Source organism: Ascidiella aspersa, chromosome 2 (genome assembly GCF_963924565.1).
Source record: "Ascidiella aspersa chromosome 2, kaAscAspe10.2, whole genome shotgun sequence".
Taxonomy (NCBI): Eukaryota; Metazoa; Chordata; class Ascidiacea; order Phlebobranchia; family Ascidiidae; genus Ascidiella; species Ascidiella aspersa.
In genome coordinates this window covers 38602805-38628243 of record NC_139448.1, presented here as the reverse complement: position 1 = coordinate 38628243, position 25439 = coordinate 38602805, and the positions used below count along the sequence as shown (strand labels likewise).

At 33.4% G+C, this 25439-nt stretch overlaps 1 protein-coding gene across 1 annotated transcript; it reads right to left on the bottom strand.

Moving 5' to 3' along the window:
• Positions 1-208: 208 nt before the first annotated feature.
• Positions 209-2480, bottom strand: LOC146165653 (tRNA-splicing endonuclease subunit Sen2-like). Its single transcript, XM_083382638.1, has 4 exons — positions 2246-2480; positions 1685-1983; positions 947-1145; positions 209-517 (listed from the first exon to the last, which is right to left on the bottom strand). The coding sequence occupies exons 1-4, from the start codon at positions 2435-2437 to the stop codon at positions 266-268; spliced, it is 942 nt and encodes a 313-aa protein (XP_083238764.1). The 5' UTR covers positions 2438-2480; the 3' UTR covers positions 209-265.
• Positions 2481-25439: the final 22959 nt, after the last annotated feature.

The window sequence follows — 25439 nt, the reverse complement described above, 5'->3', positions numbered from 1 at the left end:
AACTAAAACCAACTAATTGTTGTATTCCTGAGCTACCAAATTATAAAATGTAACATTGAAACATATTTTTAAATTGCATTATTACCATGTCATTTAAAACTTACATCTACTGGTATTTATCTTAACCCTGAAAAATGACTAAATAGACTCTGAATTGCAATTGTCACATTTTTACTGCCTATTCCACACTAAAGTTTAAAGTTTGTGCAAAATTTTTGTGAATCTTTCATTATATTGCTCGTGTTAAAACAAAACGTCCAACTTGTTAAAAATCACAGTCAATATCGAGTAATTCGCGCTCCCGGTCTTTATTTGATGACCAACGCGACATAATCCTTTCCTGGATCTGTAGTTTTGTTATGCAATCCGGTGAAGCCTTATCTTCATCTGTTAAATCTTCAGGCACGAGTACGTAACACAGCATTACTTCTTTGGACACTGTAGTCGCAAGTCGTAGTAATGCGGATATTGTTACCCAGGAAAATGTTCGGTTGGAGGCACCATTGAAATTAATAAGCTGTAAAAAAGAAATCCTCATATAAAAAAATTAGAACACACAAATATTAGTGTTAAAGGTAACAACAACATACCAAGTTAAAAAATCATTAACGCAGTCCAATAAAGACACACAGCTATATTATGGCCCCATTTTAAAGTGTCCTAGCCCATCATAAATTAAGGGTCTGCCTTACAACTAGTTTAAGGAACTAACTTAATTTGGTATAAGTTTTTATATGGACAACATTTTGCATTATGTGCTTTAAATGTAAAAGTGTAAGATTGGCTTACAACGATACAGACAAGTCAGTAGGATAATAGATTATCTAATGTTTAAATAAATAAATGGACAGCTCAGAGCCACATTCTATTTGACAAAAAAATTGATATCAAACATTTTGATTAAGGAACTTCCAACTAAGAAGTTATCAAAGGTGTAAATAAATACCTGCAGTGTCTTTTGATCGACCACTTGTATTGCGACAATATAGCTCGAATGATAAAAGGGAGGACCTTTGCGATACAACGTGTAATCTGCTCCGTACCTAATTCCATCGCGCGGAACCCAACCTTTACTACGGAAATGATGGTAGACTGCGTACCTTATCGGAAAAATAGGGTCCTTGTCGCAAAAGATTTTCCATTGCCTGCAATTGTAATGTGAAAATATTATAGCAGCCTTGGCAACAGTTGAAATTATTGAAATTATTGACCGTCAAGGCTAAACTTGTACCAATGTCATTGTTGGTGAGTACAACTTTGTAAAGGTGACATACAGATATTGAAACTGAAACTTTGATTATTAGTTTCTGCCCAATATTAATGAATATATATTTGTTGTATTAAAGAATTTCTGATGATTACAAATATCATTAAATATATGCATTTTATTAGGTTATTTTTCTTATAATTCTGCTTTGCTACAGAGTTACTATTTTGAAACAACTTTACTTGAATTCAAGTTCTTAATTTGAATATTTTAGTAAAATTTGATTATTTATGTTGATAATAAATTACAAAAGAATTTTTTTATTGTGAATAAACCTTAAGCTTTTTGTTTTGTTTTTGATGATAGCTATGCAAAATATAACCTAGAATGAAACTTTATCATTGGTTTTATAAGTTTGACATTTATTTATAGCCAATAAAGTGACTTGGATTATCTAATCTTCTTTCACCCACTCACTGTGATAAATCAATCTTAGTTGAATCTTGTGAAAGCACAAATAAACAGCCCAAAGCATATGAGAGAAAAAAACTTTCTTCAAAGCTCAATTGAGAATGGATTTCACCAGTTGCAAATTGTTGTTTAATTTCAATATATTTGTCGCTTGATTCTTCTTGGCCTATTTCCATGAGATGTTCATCCGATAAAGTGACAATACTGGATTGTGCATCTTTAACAGCTTCACAATTATCTGAAGTCTTTTCAATTTCATCATTTTGGTCATTCTTTAAAACCTTCAAAAGTTTTCCAAAGAAGCCCTACAATGATAAAATGATACCCAGCAAATAAATTAACCTTCAGAAGTTCTGAGTGATATTTCGATTTGCATAACATTTTGATAGGAAACTGTTTACAGGAAAATTAAATCGGTGAAAAATAAACCCTATTTTACCAAAAAATAAAAAAAACAGGGTCCAAGTCGAGCTTTACCCAAAATATTCAAAAAAAAATATAAACAGGATCTTAAGTCATTACAACACTGGTGTAGTGCATGTTAAATATATAAAAAGCTATAGCTACCTGTTGAAATAAATGATGCGCGTCACCACCTTTTCTAACCAGCACACAATTTTCAGCAAGGTGTCCATCGTAAAAATTCCATTCCCCTTCTGAGGGTGTTTTTTGTGTTATTGTGGATGTTGGAATTGGAAAGGGTTTGTATCCAAGACAACTTGCCTTTTTCTTCTTTTGTGGGGGTTTGAAAGTTGCCATTATTGCGATTTTGCATTACACAAAATTTGGCGCTGGTCTAGAATCCTACTACAACGAAACACCATTTGGGTTAGGGTTGGCGTTTGGGTTAAGGTGGGTCAAGTATAATTATTAAACAAAGAATATAATAATACTTGACCCACCCACACCCAAACTAACTCAAATTTTGTGCGTTGATTTTAGAACTGTAGTAGGATTCTAGACCAGCGCCCAAAATTTAAACAGCTTAATGATTAGTGACTTTGTGTGTAAATAATGACAATTTTTGTTTTAAAACCAGTCTGCGATGTTGTTTCTGTAATTTCAAATTCCTAACTGTTTATAAGGAAAGTTAAACTGTTGTTGTCTGTCTAATAAATTTTCAGAAACTATATACATTATTGAAGTTGGGGTTTGTTTAGAATCCTACCACAGGCCACAGCATTGAAACATTTATTGGACCAATGCACAATACTTGGGTTAGAGTGTCACCATGTCGGTTTGGGTGAGGGTGGGTCAAGTATTATTATTTAACAATATTACTTGACTCACCCAAACCTGCACCCTAACCCATAAATTTCGTTGTGGTAGGATTCAAGACCAGCACCTTTAAGTTTTTAAACGGACTGTGTGCTAGAGTAGAAATTCAGAAGCTCTTTCACTTATGTACGTGAAAAGTTATGCAAAAAACAAAACAAAATAATAACGCACACCACAACTCATATTGTTTGGGTTAGAGTGCGGGTTAGCGTTTGGGTGAAGGTGGGTTAAGTAGTATTATGTTTATTATTCCAAATAACTTGACCCACCCTCAACCAAACGCTAACCCAAACATTATGCGTTGTGGTATGCGGCATTTGAAGAAAGTTTATTTTTTATTAATTTTCACGTACGTAAGTAAAAGAGCGCCGAAATTCAATTTAAAACAGCAATTTGAAATTTAGAGAAAGGAGGACATGTCAAACTCTGTTTGCTTGAGTTGATTTTATATCATTGCAATTTTCCACTTAGTTGTATCTTATATCTCTATATCCATGAAAAGTAAAGACCAAATTATTTCGTTTGAAATTAGTAAAGCAAGAGGTTATTCACCAGGACACCTAAGTAGTTTAAATCGACATATAATCACTAACGGGTGCAGGCGTTAAAGAGTGATTCAGCCAAATAGCCGATAAACACCTCCTGGGGCTATTTCCCCGGCTAACAAGGTGATTTAAATCGATTTCTGAAAAAAATATTAAAATTATGCAAAACTCGGAAAATTAAATTTAATGCTACCCAAACCTAAATTCTAACCCTATTCAATAAATAATCACGTATTGGTGTAAGCGTAAAAAACAATAATAAACTCGCGCGTCTGTGGCCAGTGGAGCGTGACGTAAAGTAAAGTGCCGGTTGTTGACATTTGCACCCGATCCGTCTCGTTTAGGTCGCTTCAAGCCGTCTTATAATTTCACTTCTGCGGCCTTAAAGCAGTCCCGTGGATGTCCACTGACCCACTGGTGGGTAAACTTGCCTGCTTTATGCCAACAGCTTATTCCACTCGGTTCATAGCACTCACGAATCTTCGTGAATGTGATTTACTGGCAAGCAGCTATAGAGAAACGCAATATTTTGCTTTTTTATTACACAAAGGTAACGATTTCACCCGAGAATGATGCAAAGATGAACTACTTAAGTAATAACGAATAAAAACAGCAAAAATATATTTAGTTTACGAATAACTAGGAAATACGAAAATGTAGAATTTTTAATATTTTTTTTAAAACTAATACTCTCGTATAAGGGGACTCCCCATTGTAGTGACCGTAACACTAAAAAACTTCAATTCAGCTTAAAAAGTTGTCTTTCTGTCAGCACGGTTTTAAAAATTATGAAAAAAGGCAAAAAGTAATTACCTGATCAGTTAACATTTCCTGTCAGCTATGTTTTAGTCATGATAAAGTGTATTATATTCGGCCCTGAGGGTGTCATGTAGCCTGCAGAGCCACTGCCTGTAGCTTTCCCTGTTATTGCATTGCAGCAATAATATATTGTTGAAAATGTTAGGCGCAATCTAACCTATACAAGATGGTTGCTTACTAGTCTTTACTACAGTTTTGGGCAGCCTAATGTATAGTAAAGGGCTTTGTTACTCAAATAACGCTATACCTGCAGAACGAGTCTGTGACCCGACTACCGCCAACATTCGGTCACATTTTTATTAGTATTTAACTGTTTTAACTAGTCTTGACCTATCACTTATCAAGAAACACAGCCGTTTAAACAATCATTTTTTGTGGCTTGTCTAGTTGCCCAGGTCTAAACATGTAGAGAGCCAACATATTTGTAATTATAACTTGTGCGCTGTGCGTAAATAGACCAAATCTTAGTTTAAAACTGTCCTGGCACGTTTTCCCCCGAACCAAAGTCAGCAACTGACTAGCTTACCCGCCATCGCCCTTGTCCCGTATGGAAAATATGACAGATTTTGATGAAATCTTGCGATTGCACTGCCAGAAAATTTGGGGTGACCTGATGCAACTAAGGTCAAAACTGCACCCGCCAATATAATTTGTTGAAAAACTGCTATTATATTCATTTTCAAGGGTTGAAGGTCTAGTCCAGTGTTTCTTAAGCTTTTGACTTGGTGGCACACCTAAAGACGTATGAAAACGTGGCGGCGCACCTTGTGAGCGAAGCGAGCGAGAATTTTTTTAGGTGTACCCGGTATTTCTCTTACTGCAATTTTTCAAATATTGTTTAATAGTTGCATATCTTTAAAGGACTCCAGTGTTTAAGACTGAAAACGTTATTTTGTCCATTTAAGTCTTATTCCGATTAATTTTGGACTTATTTTGACATGTTTAGGTCTTATCTAGACCATTTTAGATCTTATTCTGTCGTGGTTATTACTGCGAATATGGCGTTATTTTTTCGGTGGTCTTAATAGGCCAACTATGGAAGCCTGTTATAGATTAATTATATGATTTAGATATTGCTGTTTTGTAGGCTTATTGAGTTTTCCACTTGAAAGCCTTGTGAAATCAATGAGCTAAGTTAATTGGAAAGTAAAAAATATGTTTTATATAATAGGACCTACATTATTTTTTCTTTTTGCTCGCGGCGCACCTGGCAGCCTTCCATGGCGCACCAGTGTGACAAAAACTCTGTGATATAATTCGCTTCATGTACTGGGCCTTTAAAAGCTCTTGAAAGAGCATTTTGGGCAGCGACAAAAAAGTTTGTAGGCCACTGCTTAAAGAACATTGTACCCAAGTTGGAAAGTTTGCCTTATCTTATGCAGTTGCACTTGTGCATTTTATGGAAATTTACTGTGGAATCAGATTAACTCCACAATCACAGTATAAAACCCCTAGTACAGTTTTCAGTTGAACTTTATCTAAACTAGACAAATTGCATTTGTAAGGTTATTACAGCCTATTCTGTTCTCCAGGACAGGTGCACACCCAAATTAGTAAATTATAGAAAAAGATTTAGTTATGGTTGGATTCAGAACTTTAATAAACATTAAACCAGGGGTGTCCAACTCAAACATGCCGGCGTGCCAATTTTTATCTTATAACTTCTTCCCGTGCCAAATTATCGTAACCGAACCAATTCTTTTTAATCATAAAAGCGTTTTTTTACCAATAATCAGAACGTTTATTTAAACTTGAAAATAACTATCTAGTAGAAAGGCGCATCCCTACATCAAAGTGTCTCTCGGTGAGCTGACTTTTGTTTCTTTACACCAAACTATATAATATATGTGAATGCTAGCCTCCACACAGTATAATGTTACTATATCAAAAGTAATTGTTGGTTGTCGTGACTGCCGCGATTGTTTTATATTGTGAACAAACAATGGCAATTGGTTGTATAACAAACTTAATATTTTCTGAAAATTGGCTCTATAACAAATTGAGCTTTTTTGTCAATTGGCTAAATAACAATTTTAGTGTTTTTTGGGCAGGGCTTGCATGTTTTTTTATTAGTTCGCCTGCCAAATGTGGCACCTTGTTGGACACCCCTGCATTAAACCTTGGCCCAACTGAAAATTTGATGCCACTCACCTGAGGTCTTGACCAAATGTGCCATGAAATGCTGACTGAAAACAACACATTTAACGGTTACTAATACTATTTTACCTTGCCAATCCTGTCTTCGACATGTAACTTGGTGTCATTACAATTTTATTTTAATCAGATGTGATAACTATGCAGTGGAAAGTGATTTAGTAGAGTCAGAGCTCTATTATTCATGATATACTTTTAAAAAGGCAATACAGCAATCAACCGCAAAACTATTTGCTAACATTTATATTAATATCATGAAATTAAAACAAATATTCAACATTATAAACAACTGACATTTCAAAAAGTTGTATAAATTGTAGTCCATAACTACCAACAAAAAATATTATAACAGAAACACCTGGTTTTTGTTTATTTTTTTATAACAGAAACACACTTATTTTTTGTTTATTTAATGAGTGCGGTGCAGCACAATGAGCTCTTTACAAAGGGGGGGGGAACTGTTGTATTGTATTTAAGTTTTGCTACAACTGATCTGGTTAATCAGCTGAATATGATGCTGAAAAGAACATGTTTCTATTTGCCATTAATATCTTATTATCACTGGGTAAATACACTGTAAAGTAACCTTTGTTAACCTCGAGTAACCCCACGCAAACATTATTATTAGGCGAAGATTAACAGCAAATAATTAGAAAAACGCTGGTGTCGCAGTACATGGCTACCTTTATAGCAAGTACAGTAATTGTTTCGCCACTGCAACAGACCTTTATTCAAACTTGCCACTTGCTTATGTACAATTAGGAGCAACTCTTTGCATTCCAAGCTCAACCTATACTTCAAGCTAAAAACTATATTGGTTCCAACCATCAAATACAGCAAAATTAGATACAATATAAGCTTAAAGATTCTCTATTAAATATTGAATATCCCTATGTTTAACCCACTCTTCAGCTAAGCATAATGGGTGCAACAAATTCAGTCTGCAATTTCATTAATATTTTAAATTGCGTACAATTGAGGCAATTCTTTGCTGTAAAACTTGAACTATATTGGTTTCAACATCCAAAACAGAGAAATTAGATACAATATAAATTTGGATTTGAATCTTAAGATCCTTTATTAAATATTAAATATCCCTATGTTTAACCAACTGTTTAGATAATCGTATTAGGTGCAACAAATGCCCATCAGCAATTTCATTAATATTTTAATTACTTTTTGATAAACTGTCCAATACAAATCAGTTATTTTTTCGGGTTTACAAATCTCTTTAATGCATAGGTGATATTTTAGTTATATCTAAATAACAAACAGCTATGAAAATGCCTCAGAAAAACAAGACGCTGGTTATTTTAGAAAAAATGTTGTTGGAAATATCTCTTATTGCAAGACAGAATCACAATTAGATTTAATGTTACTTTATACCACTGGATTCTAAATAAAAAATTATATGTAATTTTTTGTACTGACATTATTTGAGACTACTAAATTATTTTCCCTGGATTTTTGCGCATTATCAGCAAAGATGTACAGTGTAATTTATACTTATGTCTTATCGATAGATAACTTCAAGTATTTCAACCAGCACTTCTGCTAAACTATATACTGCCCTTCAAACTTCATGAGCATTTTAAGGCATTTTGCTAATAAAGTGTATCTGTACTGGTACGACATTCTCGATTACTAGATAATATTGGTATTTTGGAGTTCTAACAACCTGTTTAAATTTGTGCCATTAATTGGAAAATACCAATCAAATTTTAACTACACTTCTGTTTTAATTTTTACATATTTTTAATAAACAAATCCTATTAGAATGTTGACTAAAAAAACAACATGACTAGGCATTTGTTTAAAGAATTGCTTTGCCTGTATTAAAATTGGGGTTTGAAGGCATAGATAGATTTAAACAAAAAAATCAACTTCCAGACATTTTGTTAGATAACAGGAATCCTAGTTCCTTTTTTCAGCTTTAGGAAAAATTAATTACAAATTGGTCACTTGCTTAAATCCTATAGATGACATGTGGAACAGTTTAACATTAGTTTTTTATTCAGGATTGTTTTTCTTTAATTTGTTTTTTAGAATTCAGCAATAGTCTATCAAAATGTAAAGTTGCTTTTCTCTGAAGAACTGATACCAAATGATAAACATGATATTATTATGCTACATGTTATGATAAACCAGATGAGATGAATATTGAGGATACATCATTGTAAAATAATTGATCAATCAATACAAACAGGTGTTTAAAATTAAAATGACTAAGTTTCATATTTCATAAAACTGTGAATTTCAGTGTTGAAATTATAATGCCTAAAATAAAGCTAATGATGTTTTCTAACTACCTATTCTGTTTATATATTTGCATATACATTCAATGGGTATCTTACAATCCTACAGTTTGTTGTAACTTAGTAATGGTAAGAGGGATTTTGCTACCAATAGCACTTTCACTATTTCTTTTTCAGTTTTAGTTTCTCACCATATTCTTTAATATTTACTGCCAGATAATAACAACTTCTGTATATATGTATGTACAGAGCAACTTGAGGGATTCCAATGTCAGCTTAACAAAGACAACCGATTTCAAGTTAAGCACAACACGCTTTCTCGCAAACTAATGTTGCTTCAAGCGTTTCAAGAATGCTACATAGTTCTCTATGGGCTTTGATTTTGTTTAAGCCAACTACAACCTCTAGTTTGTGTTCCAAGCTCATAGACTAATTTGTTAAAAAACTAATATGTTTCAAAAAAGGAATAACTTGTCACTCGCATTACAAGTGCATGTATGTTTAGTTTATGCGTTTATTTTTGTACATTATTTTTCATTTTTGCTACATGACGTTAATTAATTAATATTTTCAATAGTGCATGATGTTTTTAAGGGGTTAAATAGCAATTGTACGAATTCGTCAACGGTTTGTTAAGTTGAACAAAGCTTAACTACCACTTATTTACCCAAAGTGACATCCCTATTCCAACCCTTAACCTAACCCTTATAATTTTATAAACAAACAGATCAGTGCCCAATCTTCCCATTGCTCTCTAAGCTAAATATTTTGATGTTTTGATTTCAACGTAAGGGTATTTTGGTTGGCCACGGTCTACTCCGTCTTTGGATTATATTTAGGCTTCATAAAAACTCTTTTTATTGCTATTTTTGGGCTAATGGTGCTTGTTCTTGCTTTTCTATTACGCTGTGGAATAAGCTTAACTGTCATATGTATTTCTTCTTCGATTTGTGTCTCTTACTCACTAATTGGCTCACACTTTTGTTAAGAATTGCAACTTTCTCATTGACAATTTAGAGCAAACTACTATGCCATGTAAAAAGTATCTGTTTTGTGTTGCTTTTGGGTGATATTGTTTATTTTTTCCGTATTAATCTGTTTTGTAACGTTCTACTCTGAAACGGTTATCAATTTGGGGCGGCCTTCGTTTTAAACGTCATTTTGAATATGCTTCCGTGTAAAAAAACAAATACTTTTTAAGTTATTCACTAACTTGATCGATTAATATTGTCATAAATCGTCATCTATTGTCGTATAACGTGCCAAGAGTAAAATTTGATTGTGCTTAATAATATGAAATAAACAAAACAGTTGTTAATGAAAGGCGATTTTAATGCTGTTAACAAGTCATTTAGAAATGTAGTCCCAGTCAAATCAAGAAAACCATTACGTGGTAAATAACGTGGTATTACAAAAAAATATTTCAAGAATGTTCTTAAATAAAAAAGTCTGGTATTTTTGACTAAAACGCTAAAATGTCAAGTCTTCAAAAACTGAAATTTGAGTGCATTTTATCATAGGAATACAATGTTGAGGAAAAAACAGCTGTTGTGTAATGTAGTAATCAAGTGACCTTGCGTGCAACAATTAAGTTTTGCGAGCCAAGTTTAAAAACGGCTTGGATAACTTATTGTTATCTAATATACTTTTAAGAAAGCAAAGAATTTATTGTAAAGCAGGTTTAGTTACGTTATTTTGAAATAGAATGTAAAAATGCAAATCACATTTTTTTCCGCTTTTGTGTAACGTGCACGACGGAAAAATTTTATCTATCTGCATCTATGCCTATTAATTACATATTTGTGTTGGTGTTTTACCAATATTTATTAAGAATGGTTTAATCTTGCTTTAAAATAAATCCGTCGTATGCTTGGTCAGCTGTGTTGTAGTGTTTCAGTGCAGACGACGTTTAATACGCCCTCGCAAATTGTACAAACGACCTTGTTATTGCGGTGAATTCTATCGTTACCTTGCGGATTACATAATTCTGTGATTTTGTCAATTTATATAAAATGTTTAAAACGAATTTTATGCCTAAGCCTCGACAGATATAATTAAGACAGATGTACAACGTGCTAAAATATCAAAATTTTTATCGATTAGGCCTAAATTTTACCTCAGTAAATATTGTAAGGTTTTATAACAACAGGAGCCTAAAATGCATAGCTCTGCTGTATTACTTGGGTTATCTCGACATTTTTTTAAAATAAGATAATCTTAGTGGTACAACAGTGAGAAAAATGATTGAGATGAACTTTCACAAGAGATACAAACATTATGAGACCGAGATAAACACTTAATTAGTATTAACGTATTTGAAAATCGACGCATTATTTTTATGATCAAAATATAGATTCCGAGTTTAAATCATTTACTTCCGAAACAAGGTGAACATTTTAAGATCGACACTGATCAGAGAATAAGTTTTGATATCCACCTACTATAACTTCATAATCGAAATACAGATTTCGAGTTTAAATCATTTACTTCACAAGCGAGATGAATATTTCAAGATCGTCACTGATCGAAATATAAGTTTTGATGTCGACTTATCAACTCCACAAACGAGATGAATATTTCAAGATCGACACTGATCGAAATATAAGTTTTGATGTCGAATTATTATTTACTCCGCGATCGAAATATAGATTTCGAGTTTGACTTATTTACTTCACAAACGAGACGAATGTTTCAAGATCGTCACTGATCGAAATATAAGTTTTAAAATCGACTTATTAACTCCACAAACGAGATGAATATTTCAAGATCGACACAGATCGAAATATAAGTTTTGATGTCGAATTATTATTTACTCCGCGATCGAAATATAGATTTCGAGTTTGACTTATTTACTTCACAAACGAGACGAATGTTTCAAGATCGTCACTGATCGAAATCTAAGTTTTGATGTCGAATTATTATTTACTCCGCGATCGAAATATAGATTTCGAGTTTGACTTATTTACTTCACAAACGAGACGAATGTTTCAAGATCGTCACTGATTGAAATATAAGTTTTGATGTCGACTTATTAACTCCACAAACGAGATGAATATTTCAAGATCGACACTGATCGAAATATAAGTTTTGATGTCGACTTATTAACTCCACAAACGAGATGAATATTTCAAGATCGACACTGATCGAAATATAAGTTTTGATGTCGAATTATTATTTACTCCGCGATCGAAATATAGATGTCGAGTTTGACTTATTTACTTCACAAACGAGACGAATATTTCAAGATCGACACTTATCGAAATATCAGTTTTGATATCGGCTTATCAACGTTGCAATAGAAAAATATATTTCGAGTTTGCTTCATAATCGAGATAGCAATTTTGATTTTGACTTATTAGCTCCACGATCGGGACCAACCTTCGAACGATTACATTAAGAATAAGATCAACATGTTTACTTTATGATCGAAATGTTTTAATATCGTCATACATACTAAGGAGCGGTAAATATTAAAGAACAATCTGTTTTTTTCCTGTAAAAATAGTTATATTTTCATAAAAAAATGAAATGTTTAAGATGATTGTTTTAGAAGATGGCACAAACTCGTAATCTGTATTTCGATTATGAAGTTAATAGGTGGATATCAAAACTTATATTCCGATCAGTGTCGATCTTGAAATGTTAGTCTCATTTCGGAAGTAAATGAGTCAAACACGAAATCTGTATTTCGATCGCGAAGTTACTAAGTTGATATCGAAGCTTATATTCCGATTAGTGTCGATCTTGAAATGTCCATCTACTTTCCAAAGGAAATGAGTCAAACACGAAATCTGTTTTCCGATCAATGTCGATCTTGAAATGTTCCTCTCGTTTCGGAAGTAAATGATTTAAACTCGGAATCTATATTTCGATCATGAAAACAATGCGTCGATTTTTAAATGTTTGTCACGTTTGCGAAGTAAATATTCAACCCTTTAATAGTGAATCAAATAAAATGACCTTAATTGTTCGGGCCGTTTTTAATGCAATAAACTAAACTTACAATCTGTATCACGATTCAAGAATTGGATATTGAGATTAAAATATTATATGTCCATTGTAAAGCGAACACGTTAATACTAATTAAGTGTTTATCTCGGCCTCAAAATGTTTGTATCTCTTGTGATAGTTCATCTCAATCATTTTTTCCACTAATGTAACACTTAGATTATCTTATTTAAAAAAAATGTCGAGATAAACCAAGCAATACAGCAGAGCTATACATTTTAGTCTCCTGTTGTTATAAAACCTTACAATATTTTTTTGTTATAAAACGGAACCTTAGAATATTTTTGAGGTAAAATTTAGGCCTAATCGATAAAAACTTCGATATTTTAGGACGTTGTACATCTGTCCTAATTATATCTGTTGGAGCTTAGGCATAAAATTCCACTAAAATATTTTATATAAATTGACGAAATCACAGAATTATGTAATCCGCAAGGTGGCGATAGAATTCACCGCAATAACAAGGTCGTTTGTACAATTTGCAAAGGCGAATTAAACGTCGTCTGCACTGAAACACCACAACCCAGCTGACCGGATTTGTTTCAAAACAAGATTAAACCATTCTTAATAAAAATTGGTAAAACACCAGTGCAAATATCCAAATTAATAGGCATAGATGTAGAGTGATGAAATTTTTCCATCGTGTACGTAAAACAAAAGCGAAAAAATATGTGATATGTTAAATTTTTAACGCTATATTTTAAAAGAACGTGACTAAACCTGCTTTACACTGAATTATTTGCTTTGATTAAAAGTGAATTAGATAACAATAAGTTATCGAAGTCGTTTTTAAACTTGGCTCGCACAACTTAATTGTTGCCCACAAGGTCACTAGATCACTACACTACACAACATGGAGCTGTTTTTCCTCAACAATGTATTTCTATGATAAAGTGCACTTAAATTTTAGTTTTTTTGTAATAACACGTTATTTAGTAATATTTTGTAATACCACGTTATTTACCACGTAATAGTTTTCTTGATTTAACTAGCACTACATTTCTAAATAACTTGTTAACAGCATTAAAATCGTATTTTATTAACAACTGTTTTGTTTATTTCATATTATTAGGCACAATCAAATTTTACTCTTGGCAAGTTATACTACGCAGGAGATGACGATTTATGACAATATTAATCGATCAAGTTAGTGACTACGGTCAAAAGTATTTGTTTTTTTGCACAGAAGCATATTCAAAACAATGTTAAAAAGAAGGCCGCCCTACATTGATAACTGTTTCTTACCATTTCAGAGTAGAACGTTAAAAACACAGACAAATACGGAAAAAAATAAACAATATTACCCAAAAGCAACACAAAACAGATACTTTTTACATGGCATAGTAGTTTGTTCTAAATTGACGAAAAGAAAGTTGCAATTCTTAACAAAAGTGTGAGCCAATTAGAGTAAGAGTCACAAATCTAAGTAGAAAAACATATACCAATGGCAGATGAGCTTATTATTACACAGCGTAATAGAAAAACGTAACGAGAATAAGCACCATTAGCGCAAAATAGCAATAAAATAACGTTTTTATGAAACCCAAATGTAATCCTACGACGGAGTAGACCGTGGCCAACCGGAATTCCCTTACATTGAAATCAAAACATCAAAATATTTAGCTTAGAGAGCAATGGGACGATTGGGCACTGGTCTGTTTGTTTATCAAACTAAGGGTTAGGTTAAAGTGTCGTTTGGAATAGGGATATCGGGGTAAATAAGTGGTGGTTAACCTTTGTTCAACTTAACAAACCGTTAACGAATTCGTACAATTGCTATTTAACCCCTTAAAAACATCATGCACTATTGGAAATTTTAATTAATTAACGTCATGTAGCAAAAATGAAAAACAATGTATAAAAATAAACGCATAACTAAACATACTTGCACTTGTAATAGGAGTGACAAATTATGGCGGTTTTAAACAAATTAGTTTTTTTAACAAATTGGCCAATGAGTTTGGAACACAAACTAGAGGTTGTAGTTGGCTTTAAACAAAATCAAAGCCCATAGAGAACTATGCAGCATTCTTGGAACGTTTGAGTAAATCTTTAATCAAGCAACATTAGTCTGTTGAAAATCCTGTTGTGTTTAACTTTAAAGCAGTTGTCTTTGTGTAGTTGACTTTGGAAAGTAGCTCTGTGTATATATATACATAAGTTGTTATTATCTGACAGTAAATATCAAAGTATATAGTGTGCAAAGGTTTCAATATCTGACTAAAACTGTAAAATAAATAGTTCAAGTGCTAGTCGTAGCAAAATCCCTCTTACCAATACTAAGTTACAACAAACTGTAGGACTGTAAGATACCCATTGAATGTATATGTAAATTTATAAACAGAATAGGTAGTTTGAAAATACCATTTGCTTTATTTTAGTCAACACTGAAATTCCCTGTTTTATGAAATATGAAATTTGTCATTTTAATTTTAAAATGCCTGTTTATATTGATCAATCAATTCTTTTACAATGATGTATCCTCAATATTCACCTCATCCGTTTTTTATAACATGTAGTATAGCATGTTCATCATTTGGTATCATTCTTTTCAGAGAAAAGCAACTTTACATTTTGATAGACTATTGCTGAATTCTAAAAAACAAATTAAAGAAAAACAATCCTGATTAAAAAACTAATGTTAAACTGTTCCACATGTCATCTATAGGATTTAAGCAAGTAACCAATTTGTAATTAATTTTTCCTAAAGCTAAAAAAATGAACTAGGATTCCTGTTATCTAACAAAATGTCTGGAAGCTGATTTTTTTGTTTAAATCTATGCCTTCAAACCCCAATTTTAATACAGGCAAAGCAATTCTTTAAACAAATGCCTAGTCATGTTGTTTTTTTAGTCAACATTCTAATAGGGTTTGTTTATTAAAAATATGTATAAATTAAAACAGAAGTGTAGTTAAAATTTGATTGGTATTTTCCAATTAATGACACAAATATAAACAGGTTGTTAGAACTCCAAAATACCTATATTATCTAGTAATCGAGAATGTTGTACCAGTACAGATACACTTTATTAGCAAAATGCCTTAAAATGCTCATGAAGTTTGAAGGACAATACATAGTTTAGCAGAAGTGCTGGTTGAAATAATTAAAGTTATCTATCGATAAGAAATAAGTATAAAGTACACTGTACATCTTTGCTAATAATGTGTAAAAATCCATGGAAAATAATTTAGTAGTCTCAAACATTGTCAGTACAAAAAATTACATATAATTTTTTATTTAGAATCCAGTGGTATAAAGTAACATTAAACATAATTGTGATTCTGTCTTGCATTAAGAGATATTTCCAACAACATTTTTCTAAAATAACCAGCGTCTTGTTTTTCTGAGACATTTTCATAGCTGTTTGTTATTTAGATATAACTAAAATATCACCTATGCATTAAAGAGATTTGTAAACCCGAAAAAATAACTGATTTGTATTGGACGGTTTATCAAAAAGTAATCGCCCTACATATAACTAATACCAAAAAATGTATTAAATCCTATGGAATGTAATCAAATACTAATCATTCTTATAATAATTTGTTTAATTTTAGTATATTTAAAATATTAATGAAATTGCTGATGGAAATTTGTTGCACCTATTACGATTATCTAAACAGTTGGTTAAACAAAGGGATATTCAATATTTAATAAAGGATCTTAAGATTCAAATCCAAATTTATATTGTATCTAATTTCGCTGTTTTGGATTGTTGAAACCAATATAGTTCAAGTTTTACAGCAAAGAATTGCCTCAATTGTATATACGCAATTTAAAATATTAATGAAATTGCAGACTGAATTTGTTGCACCCATTATGCTTAGCTGAAGAGTGGGTTAAACATAGGGATATTCAATATTTAATAGAGAAACTTTAAGCTTATATTGTATCTAATTTTGCTGTATTTGATGGTTGGAACCAATATAGTTTTTAGCTTGAAGTATAGGTTGAGCTTGGAGTGCAAAGAGTTGCTCCTAATTGTACATACGCAAGTGGCAAGTTTGAATAAAGGTCTGTAGCAGTGGCGAAACAATTACTGTACTTGCTATAAAGGTAGCCATGTACTGCGACACCAGCTTTTTCTAATTATTTGCTGTTAACCTTCGCCTAATAATAATATTTGCGTGGGGTTACTTGAGGTTAACAAAGGTTACTTTACAGTGTATTTACCCAGTGATAATAAGATATTAATGGCAAATAGTAACATGTTCTTTTCAGCATCATATTCAGCTGATTAACCAGATCAGTTTTAGCAAAACTTAAATACAATACAACAGTTACCCCCCTTTGTAAAGAGCTCATTGTGCTGCACCGCACTCATTAAATAAACAAAAAATTAAGTTTGGGCAACAACCAGGTGTTTCTATTATGATATTTTTTGTTGGTAGTTATGGACTACAATTTATACAACTTTTTGAAATGTCAGTTGTTTATAATGTTGAATATTTGTTTTAATTTCATGATATTAATATAAATGTTAGCAAATAGTTTTGCGGTTGATTGCTGTATTGCCTTTTTTAAAGTATATCGTGAATAATAAAGCTCTGACTCTACTAAATTGCTTTGCACTGCATAGTTATCACATGTGATTAAAATAAAATTGTAATGACACCAAGTTACATGTCGAAGACAGGATTGGCAAGGTAAAATAGTATTAGTAACCGTTAAATGTGTTGTTTTCAGTAAGCATTTCATGGCACATTTGGTCAAGACCTCAGGTGAGTGGCATCAAATTTTCAGTTGGGCTAAGGTTTAATGCAGGGGTGTCCAGCAAGCGGCACTCAGGCCAAATGTGGCACGTGACCTAATAAAAAATGGCACGCAAGCCCTGCCCAAAAAACACTAAAATTGTTATTTAGCCAATTGACAAAAAAGCTCAATTTGTTATAGAGCCAATTTTCAGAAAATATTAAGTTTGTTATACAACCAATTGCCATTGTTTGTTCACAATATAAAACAATCGCGGCAATCACGACAACCAACAATTACTTTTGATATAGTAACATTATACTGTGTGGAGGCTAGCATTCACATAATATTATATAGCTTGGTGTAAAGAAACAAAAGTCAGCTCACCGAGAGACACTTTGATGTAGGGATGCACCTTTCTACTAGATAGTTATTTTCAAGTTTAAATAAACGTTCTGATTATTGGTAAAAAAGCGCTTTTATGATTAAAAAGAATTGGTTCGGTTACGATACTTTGGCACGGGAAGAAGTTATAAGATAAAAATTGGCACGCCGGCATGTTTGAGTTGGACACCCCTGGTTTAATGTTTATTAAATTCTGAATCCAACCACAACTAAATATTTTTCTATAATTTACTAATTTGGGTGTGCACCTGTCCTGGAGAACAGAATAGGCTGTAATAACCTTACAAATGCAATTTGTCTAGTTTAGATAAAGTTCAACAGAAAACTGTACTAGGGGTTTTATATTGTGATTGTGGAGTTAATCTGATTCCACAGTAAATTTCCATAAAATGCACAAAGTGCAACTGCATAAGATAAGGCAAACTTTCCAACTTGGGTACAATGTTCTTTAAGCAGTGGCCTACAAACTTTTTTGTCGCTGCCCAAAATGCTCTTTCAAGTGCTTTTAAAGGCCCAGTACATGAAGCGAATTATATCACAGAGTTTTTGTCATAAAACACTTAATACTAATAATTAGACGTTTAGTGCAAAAAGTTTATAGTTTCATTTAATAAAAATTTACTTTGTAGCATTTATAAGTCACACAGCTCAACATACGATAGTATGCACAGCATTTGGGGCATAAACAGTTTAATGCAGTATAGATTTTGGGGGATGTATAGCACGGTGGCACTATGATGCTACAACGAGCAAAAGTAAAAAAATACTCCTAAGCACACCATTTTTAAAAACACATCACAGTGAATGTGAAAGTTGTCAAGAGTCGTTTAAGGAGGCAGTCCATGAGCCAACACAAAAAAGATGAAAACTGAAGAAACTGCCTCAGTGTTTTAAAGTGCATATTGTCAGTGTAGCGATAGTCAGGTTCTTGAAAATATGTAAATTCAAAAAATTCAGCATAGCTCTGCTTTTAATAAATACAGTTCACAGTGCAGCAAGAACATGTCTCGCAAGTATTGCAATATGATTGTTGTGTATGGTTGGGTGTATTTCCAGTAGCTGTGTTAAACTATATTATAGCACAAGAGTCCATCATGGAAAGTATGACAAGTGCACCCACAATTATTTTTAACAGACTAGACCAGCGTTTCTCAACCGGTGCGCCGCAAGCAAAAGGAAAAAATAATGTAGGTCCTATTATATAAAACATATTTTTTACTTTCCAATTAACTTAGCTCATTGATAACGCCATATTCGCAGTAATAACCACGACAGAATGAGATCTAAAATAGTCTAGATAAGACCTAAACATGTCAAAATAAGTCCAAAATTAATCGGAATAAGACTTAAATGGACAAAATAACGTTTTCAGTCTTAAACACTGGAGTCCCTTTAAAGATATGCAACTAATAAACAATATTTGAAAAATTGCAGTAAGAGAAATACCGGGTACACCTAAAAAAATTCTCGCTCGCTTTGCTCACAAGGTGCGCCGCCACGTTTTCATACGTCTTTAGGTGTGCCACCAAGTCAAAAGGTTAAGAAACACTGGACTAGACCTTCAACCCTTGAAAATGAATATAATAGCAGTTTTTCAACAAATTATATTGGCGGGTGCAGTTTTGACCTTAGTTGCATCAGGTAACCCCAAATTTTCTGGCAGTGCAATCGCAAGATTTCATCAAAATCTGTCATATTTTCCATACGGGACAAGGGCGATGGCGGGTAAGCTAGTCAGTTGCTGACTTTGGTTCGGGGGAAAACGTGCCAGGACAGTTTTAAACTAAGATTTGGTCTATTTACGCACAGCGCACAAGTTATAATTACAAATATGTTGGCTCTCTACATGTTTAGACCTGGGCAACTAGACAAGCCACAAAAAATGATTGTTTAAACGGCTGTGTTTCTTGATAAGTGATAGGTCAAGACTAGTTAAAACAGTTAAATACTAATAAAAATGTGACCGAATGTTGGCGGTAGTCGGGTCACAGACTCGTTCTGCAGGTATAGCGTTATTTGAGTAACAAAGCCCTTTACTATACATTAGGCTGCCCAAAACTGTAGTAAAGACTAGTAAGCAACCATCTTGTATAGGTTAGATTGCGCCTAACATTTTCAACAATATATTATTGCTGCAATGCAATAACAGGGAAAGCTACAGGCAGTGGCTCTGCAGGCTACATGACACCCTCAGGGCCGAATATAATACACTTTATCATGACTAAAACATAGCTGACAGGAAATGTTAACTGATCAGGTAATTACTTTTTGCCTTTTTTCATAATTTTTAAAACCGTGCTGACAGAAAGACAACTTTTTAAGCTGAATTGAAGTTTTTTAGTGTTACGGTCACTACAATGGGGAGTCCCCTTATACGAGAGTATTAGTTTTAAAAAAAATATTAAAAATTCTACATTTTCGTATTTCCTAGTTATTCGTAAACTAAATATATTTTTGCTGTTTTTATTCGTTATTACTTAAGTAGTTCATCTTTGCATCATTCTCGGGTGAAATCGTTACCTTTGTGTAATAAAAAAGCAAAATATTGCGTTTCTCTATAGCCGCTTGCCAGTAAATCACATTCACGAAGATTCGTGAGTGCTATGAACCGAGTGGAATAAGCTGTTGGCATAAAGCAGGCAAGTTTACCCACCAGTGGGTCAGTGGACATCCACGGGACTGCTTTAAGGCCGAAGAAGTGAAATTATAAGACGGCTTGAAGCGACCCAAACGAGTCGGATCGGGTGACATTTGGCGCGAAAAATAAATTGGTGAAAAAGTTGTTTGTAACTTTGCTTTTGTTAGGTTTGATTTGTTTTGAGGTTTTATTGTGTTCCGGCAAAATAATTTTTGCAGGTACGACGTACCTTACCAGGTTACCCCGCACAGGGATGCCAGTGCTAGGTTTTCCACCTAGACCTGTTTTATTAGAGTTTATCTAGGTTTCTAGGTTTTTCGACAAACAAATATTTTACAAAAGAGCTTTGTATCTAGAATGGTTAGAGAATGGTTACATTTGTTTTTATTCATGGTAAAGTTTAAAAAAAAAAAAAAACTAATTTCTGCTTAAACGTGTGTTGACACTTATCTACATCAAGCTATAACATTTAATTCAATGTGTTTCAGATTTTAAATAACCAGAGGTATGTCTGTTTATCTGTTAGATAAATATGTCTATAAAACAATATTAACCACTTAAATATAATGAGCGATGCAATCCACCAATCTTCATCAAAGAGAACTCGCTTGTTATCCAGGCTTTGCCACAAAAGGTGAATAAAATTATTTCTTGCTGTATTTTGTGCTTTGTGAGATTAAAAAACTGTAATATTTTAAGTAATTTGTCGATCAAACTAATCACTCAAACAGATTTTCTTTTTGTTTTCCACAAACATTGTTTGTAAATTTTGAAGATGTCCAATAATACTGGATCCAAATTGATGCCCAATGCCAAGTAGTAATATTGGTACTTGTCCGATACCCCGGTTTTATTACCGATCCTATAACAAATTTATTTAATTATGCATTTCAGCCATGGTTTGGAGGCTAAATGTTACTGATTGAATAACAACTGGAATACTGAAAGTTTGATGTGTATGATAGTGATGACATTATTTGGTCTTGGACCGGACCGGCGTTATTTTTTGCCAGTATTCTTTGATCAAAATGAAAATGATCGTCATCACGAGTTACTTGGTTTAATTGACGTGGAAACTACACTGTTACGACTTTACTAGTAATTCTAGAAAATTACCTAAAATTACCTTCGCAGGTATAGATTCGTCCACAGCTTGCAAGCCTGGGTTTGGCTCAGTTTATTACAGGAAGCTGAACAAGAAATGGACGCGACAAACTGTGATGTGCGTCATTATGGTAAGGCTTGCTGAAATTAAGCTATAAACAGTCAATTTTAAATGTACTCAATTACCTAATTTTTTTTAATTTCGCTTTTTAGTTGTACCTAGTAAGGTTGAAAGTATTTCTCTTGCGTTTATACAGGGTAATTGGAACCGCTACAAGATAGTTGTTTTATAAAGGTTGCACGTAATTTATATTCGCGAGTGGCAAGTTTAGATAAAGACCTGTAGGTGTTGCAACACATTTATAGTGCTTACTTAAAATAAACTTAAATGTAGCCATATAGTGCGGCGTCAGCGCCAGTTACTTTGCAAGAATCTTCGCCTAAATCAGGTTGAAAAAAATAGGTGGGCCATTGATTTCTCAAAATATTTTAAGGGGCTACGGTGTAAAAAAGGTTGGGAACCCCTGCTTTACAGCATCATGTTTGACCGCCTAATTAACCTGAAAGAAAACCACAAAACAACAATGTCTTATAAAACAGTCTGATTTTGTTGAGAGTTCATTGTGATGCGTTGCACTCAATATATATATATATAGGGAAAAAATGTCAGTTGTTTTGCCAATCAAGTTTGGGCAGCAACCTGGTGTTTCATTATGTTTTTGTTACGTAGGTACGTATCACATGTTAATCAACTGCTTCAAATGGCAGCTGTAAAGAATGTTAAATATTTGTTATTACAATTTGGATAACAATGAAGATAAGTTAGCAGATAATTTGCGATTAATTGTAGTTTTGTGACTAAAGGGTGTTTTTTCAATAACACCCCCGAAAAAAGGGGAAATATTTGAAATGTATTAGAATTTCATTTCCATATTCTGCTTATTCTAGATTCCAAACCTAACATTCTTGGATACCTTAGGATTTTACTTTCAACATTCCTTCCTGTAGCAAAATGTGGTGCGAACACATAATCTTATAAATTGGAGTAGGTGTGGGGGGCCTGGCATACTTGTAAAGGCAAAAGTGGGGCCTGGTCGAAAAACGATTAAGAATCACTGGATTACACAAACATGTAGGTTCTTATGATGGATGGTGAAAAAAAAGTGATACGTGGGTCAATGAAGGTTTAATTGAAGTCTTAGTGTATTGTGTGAAAAATAAAATTAAAAAGATTAATTTCAAAAACCACGCTTTTGTGCCTTATTCTTGAATTTATTTGGACTTTATTTCAGTTTAACATTTCTTGCATACTACAATTTTTTCTAGTCTGCTTGTCTACAAATGCCAATTAAAAGTTTTAAAGTTTCATGTCGACCCAGGTTATAAAGTTTTAGGTTTAAAAGTCCATGGGTTATGCGTTGCGCTCTCATAAAAAACTGTTTTAAAATTTATACAGGTAATATTAATCTAAGTGAAATAAAATTAACGTCCTTTTCCAATTAAAATTTAATTAAATTTTTTAGAACCACTTTTTATTGCCAACCTAGTATTTAAATGCAAAAAGTAATTTTTTTTTTTAACAAACTCTAAAATCCATTTGATTTTCTGCCAACGTCTTTCAATAATGGCACCTGTAAAGGAGCGCCTCAATTTTAAATACTGGCGAAAAACTTTCCGGTTTATACAGAGCCTCGCTATACGTTTGAAGACAGGAAACTTTGATTGAAAACGAATTCAGGAGTTGGTATTAGGCTCGCGTTATGCGTTCGATGCAAAAGCACACACTGTTTACGTTTTGCTCTCGTCACTACAATAAAGGTTGTTTATCAACTCTGTTGTGACAAAACAAATATTAAGAAATGGTATACACTAAGGTAATTTTTTTCCTATTCCTAACACAAGGCATACCAGCCATTGAATGAAAAGGTTTTATTTTGTGAACCCTAAGGCTTTCACCCTATGTTCTTCTATTGGCTTGTGTGAAAAAAACACAAGATTTTAAAATGTTATATGGTTATATTGTTAAATGCACATATTACACACATTGAATATAAAGGCTACAATTTGATACAATTCAAACGACAATATTTACAACAAGCTTACTGATAAACAGAAACATAAAGCGATGGTGAATATATATGCCATAAATTAGCATTGAAGATTTTCCAGTATTTAAATCTGTATGAGTGGTAATTCAGTTAGCTTTTGTGTGTCTATATAATTATAGGGTTCCCTTAATTGAAATGATATTCAAATGAATCATACTTGGTATATATTTTTTATTTCTGGACTTAAAGTTGACTTTCTGCTATGACATTCCCCTCTTTATTTCTGCTAAATGCACAAATCTTAAGTTTTTTAAGTTTCTCCAATCGAACAGTGCACCTGTCTATCAATGTGGAGTAAAGCAAGGGGTTCAATGCACTGTTAATGGGAAGCAAAATACCAGCACTAATAACATAAACATCATTGGAAAGTGGAACACCAGAAACAGCCAAGTAAGCAAGCACACACATTGGGATCCAGCAACAGAAGTCAGTAATAAGCAAGCGAGAAATACGTTTTTGAATTTTACTGTTGGGCTGCTTGTTTCTACATTTAGCCATTTTGTTACTTCGTATGTAAATCAGTATATAAGCAACAAGCATAAAAATGAACAGCAGGAAGTTGAGTGTGATAAGAAACATAGAATACTGCCAAGAAGCGTCATTTACAGAGGCGAACAGTCTGGGCATGCAAACACTAGTTTCACCATAATAACCAAATACTCCTTTTATCGGTTGGTTTTGGAAAGTATTGCTCATTAGCTGAGTGACGTCATTCCAATGAAGTGACGTCATGTTATGTGGTATTATTTTATTGACTAAATCAACCATCTTTTCTTTGAGGACTTGATTAGTTTTAAAAAACCTGCTTGAAAACCAAACATGAGAAACAAAAAATCCTGAACTGTAATCAAATAAAGGAAAAAGTGAAAACAACAATGCAAACAGCCAAACACATGCACATGAAATGTAAATCCCCTTTAACTGCATAGTTCTAGTGTTAAATGGTTTGCAAACTGTTACAAGTCTAAACGCTGTCATGACAGCCATAGTACCCGAAGAGGCCATGGTAGCTACAACACACAACACCCCAAGAATGGAACAAGAACTACTTGTGCGCCAAAGTGCGTCAAACGAGCAATAATCCCCAGAAAACTGTAAACCCTTTATACTTATTACAATTAGATAAATGCCCATGAGAAAATCAGCAGGTGCCAAACTAAGCAAATGTATGTAGGTGCTTTTTGTAAAATTATCTGCGTTTTTTTTATTTACAATGTCCCTTATCGTAATAACAACAACCGCTAAATTCCCGAAGATAGCCGCCAACCCCATGAACCAGAAGAAGGCTCTGTAAACAGGGTTACCAATCATTTCCTTTTGATTTGAGAAAGTGGAACTTCGCTTACTTATGGGCGGGCATTCGTCACTTCCGTCCGAACATTGAGGAAATCCATCTTCAACCAAGTTGATGTCGACCGACAGGGGCTTTCCATTGCGACAGTAAAACCTCGTTTCGCTGCATCGCATCGTATCCTCGTCAGATCCGTCATCGCAATCTATTATTCCGTCACAAAGGTTGTTGACATCGATGCTAGTGAACGTTCCACTGACGCAATCGTGACGCTTGGGGCACAATCCACGTTCGTCGCACCCTGAATTTATCCCTTTACATGCTTGTCCAAACCTGGCTCTCCCACGTATGCAAGCCACATCGCAGAACTTGGGTCGAGGCTTACAACCTTTGCATTCATCGTCCATTTCGGGACATTCAGGTCTGCCATCGCATTTCGTGGCGCGTTCGGGGACTGAATCGT

What these genes read in the sequence shown, in the direction of transcription:
- LOC146165653 (XM_083382638.1), bottom strand. Translation starts at nt 2,437, where the DNA reads ATGGCAACTTTCAAACCCCCACAAAAGAAGAAAAAGGCAAGTTGTCTT. An exon ending in CGCATCATTTATTTCAACAG is followed by an intron (nt 1,984 to 2,245) that starts GTAGCTATAGCT and finishes TTATCATTGTAG; the next exon opens with GGCTTCTTTGGAAAACTTTT. An exon ending in TCGATCAAAAGACACTGCAG is followed by an intron (nt 518 to 946) that starts GTATTTATTTAC and finishes TCTTTTTTACAG; the next exon opens with CTTATTAATTTCAATGGTGC.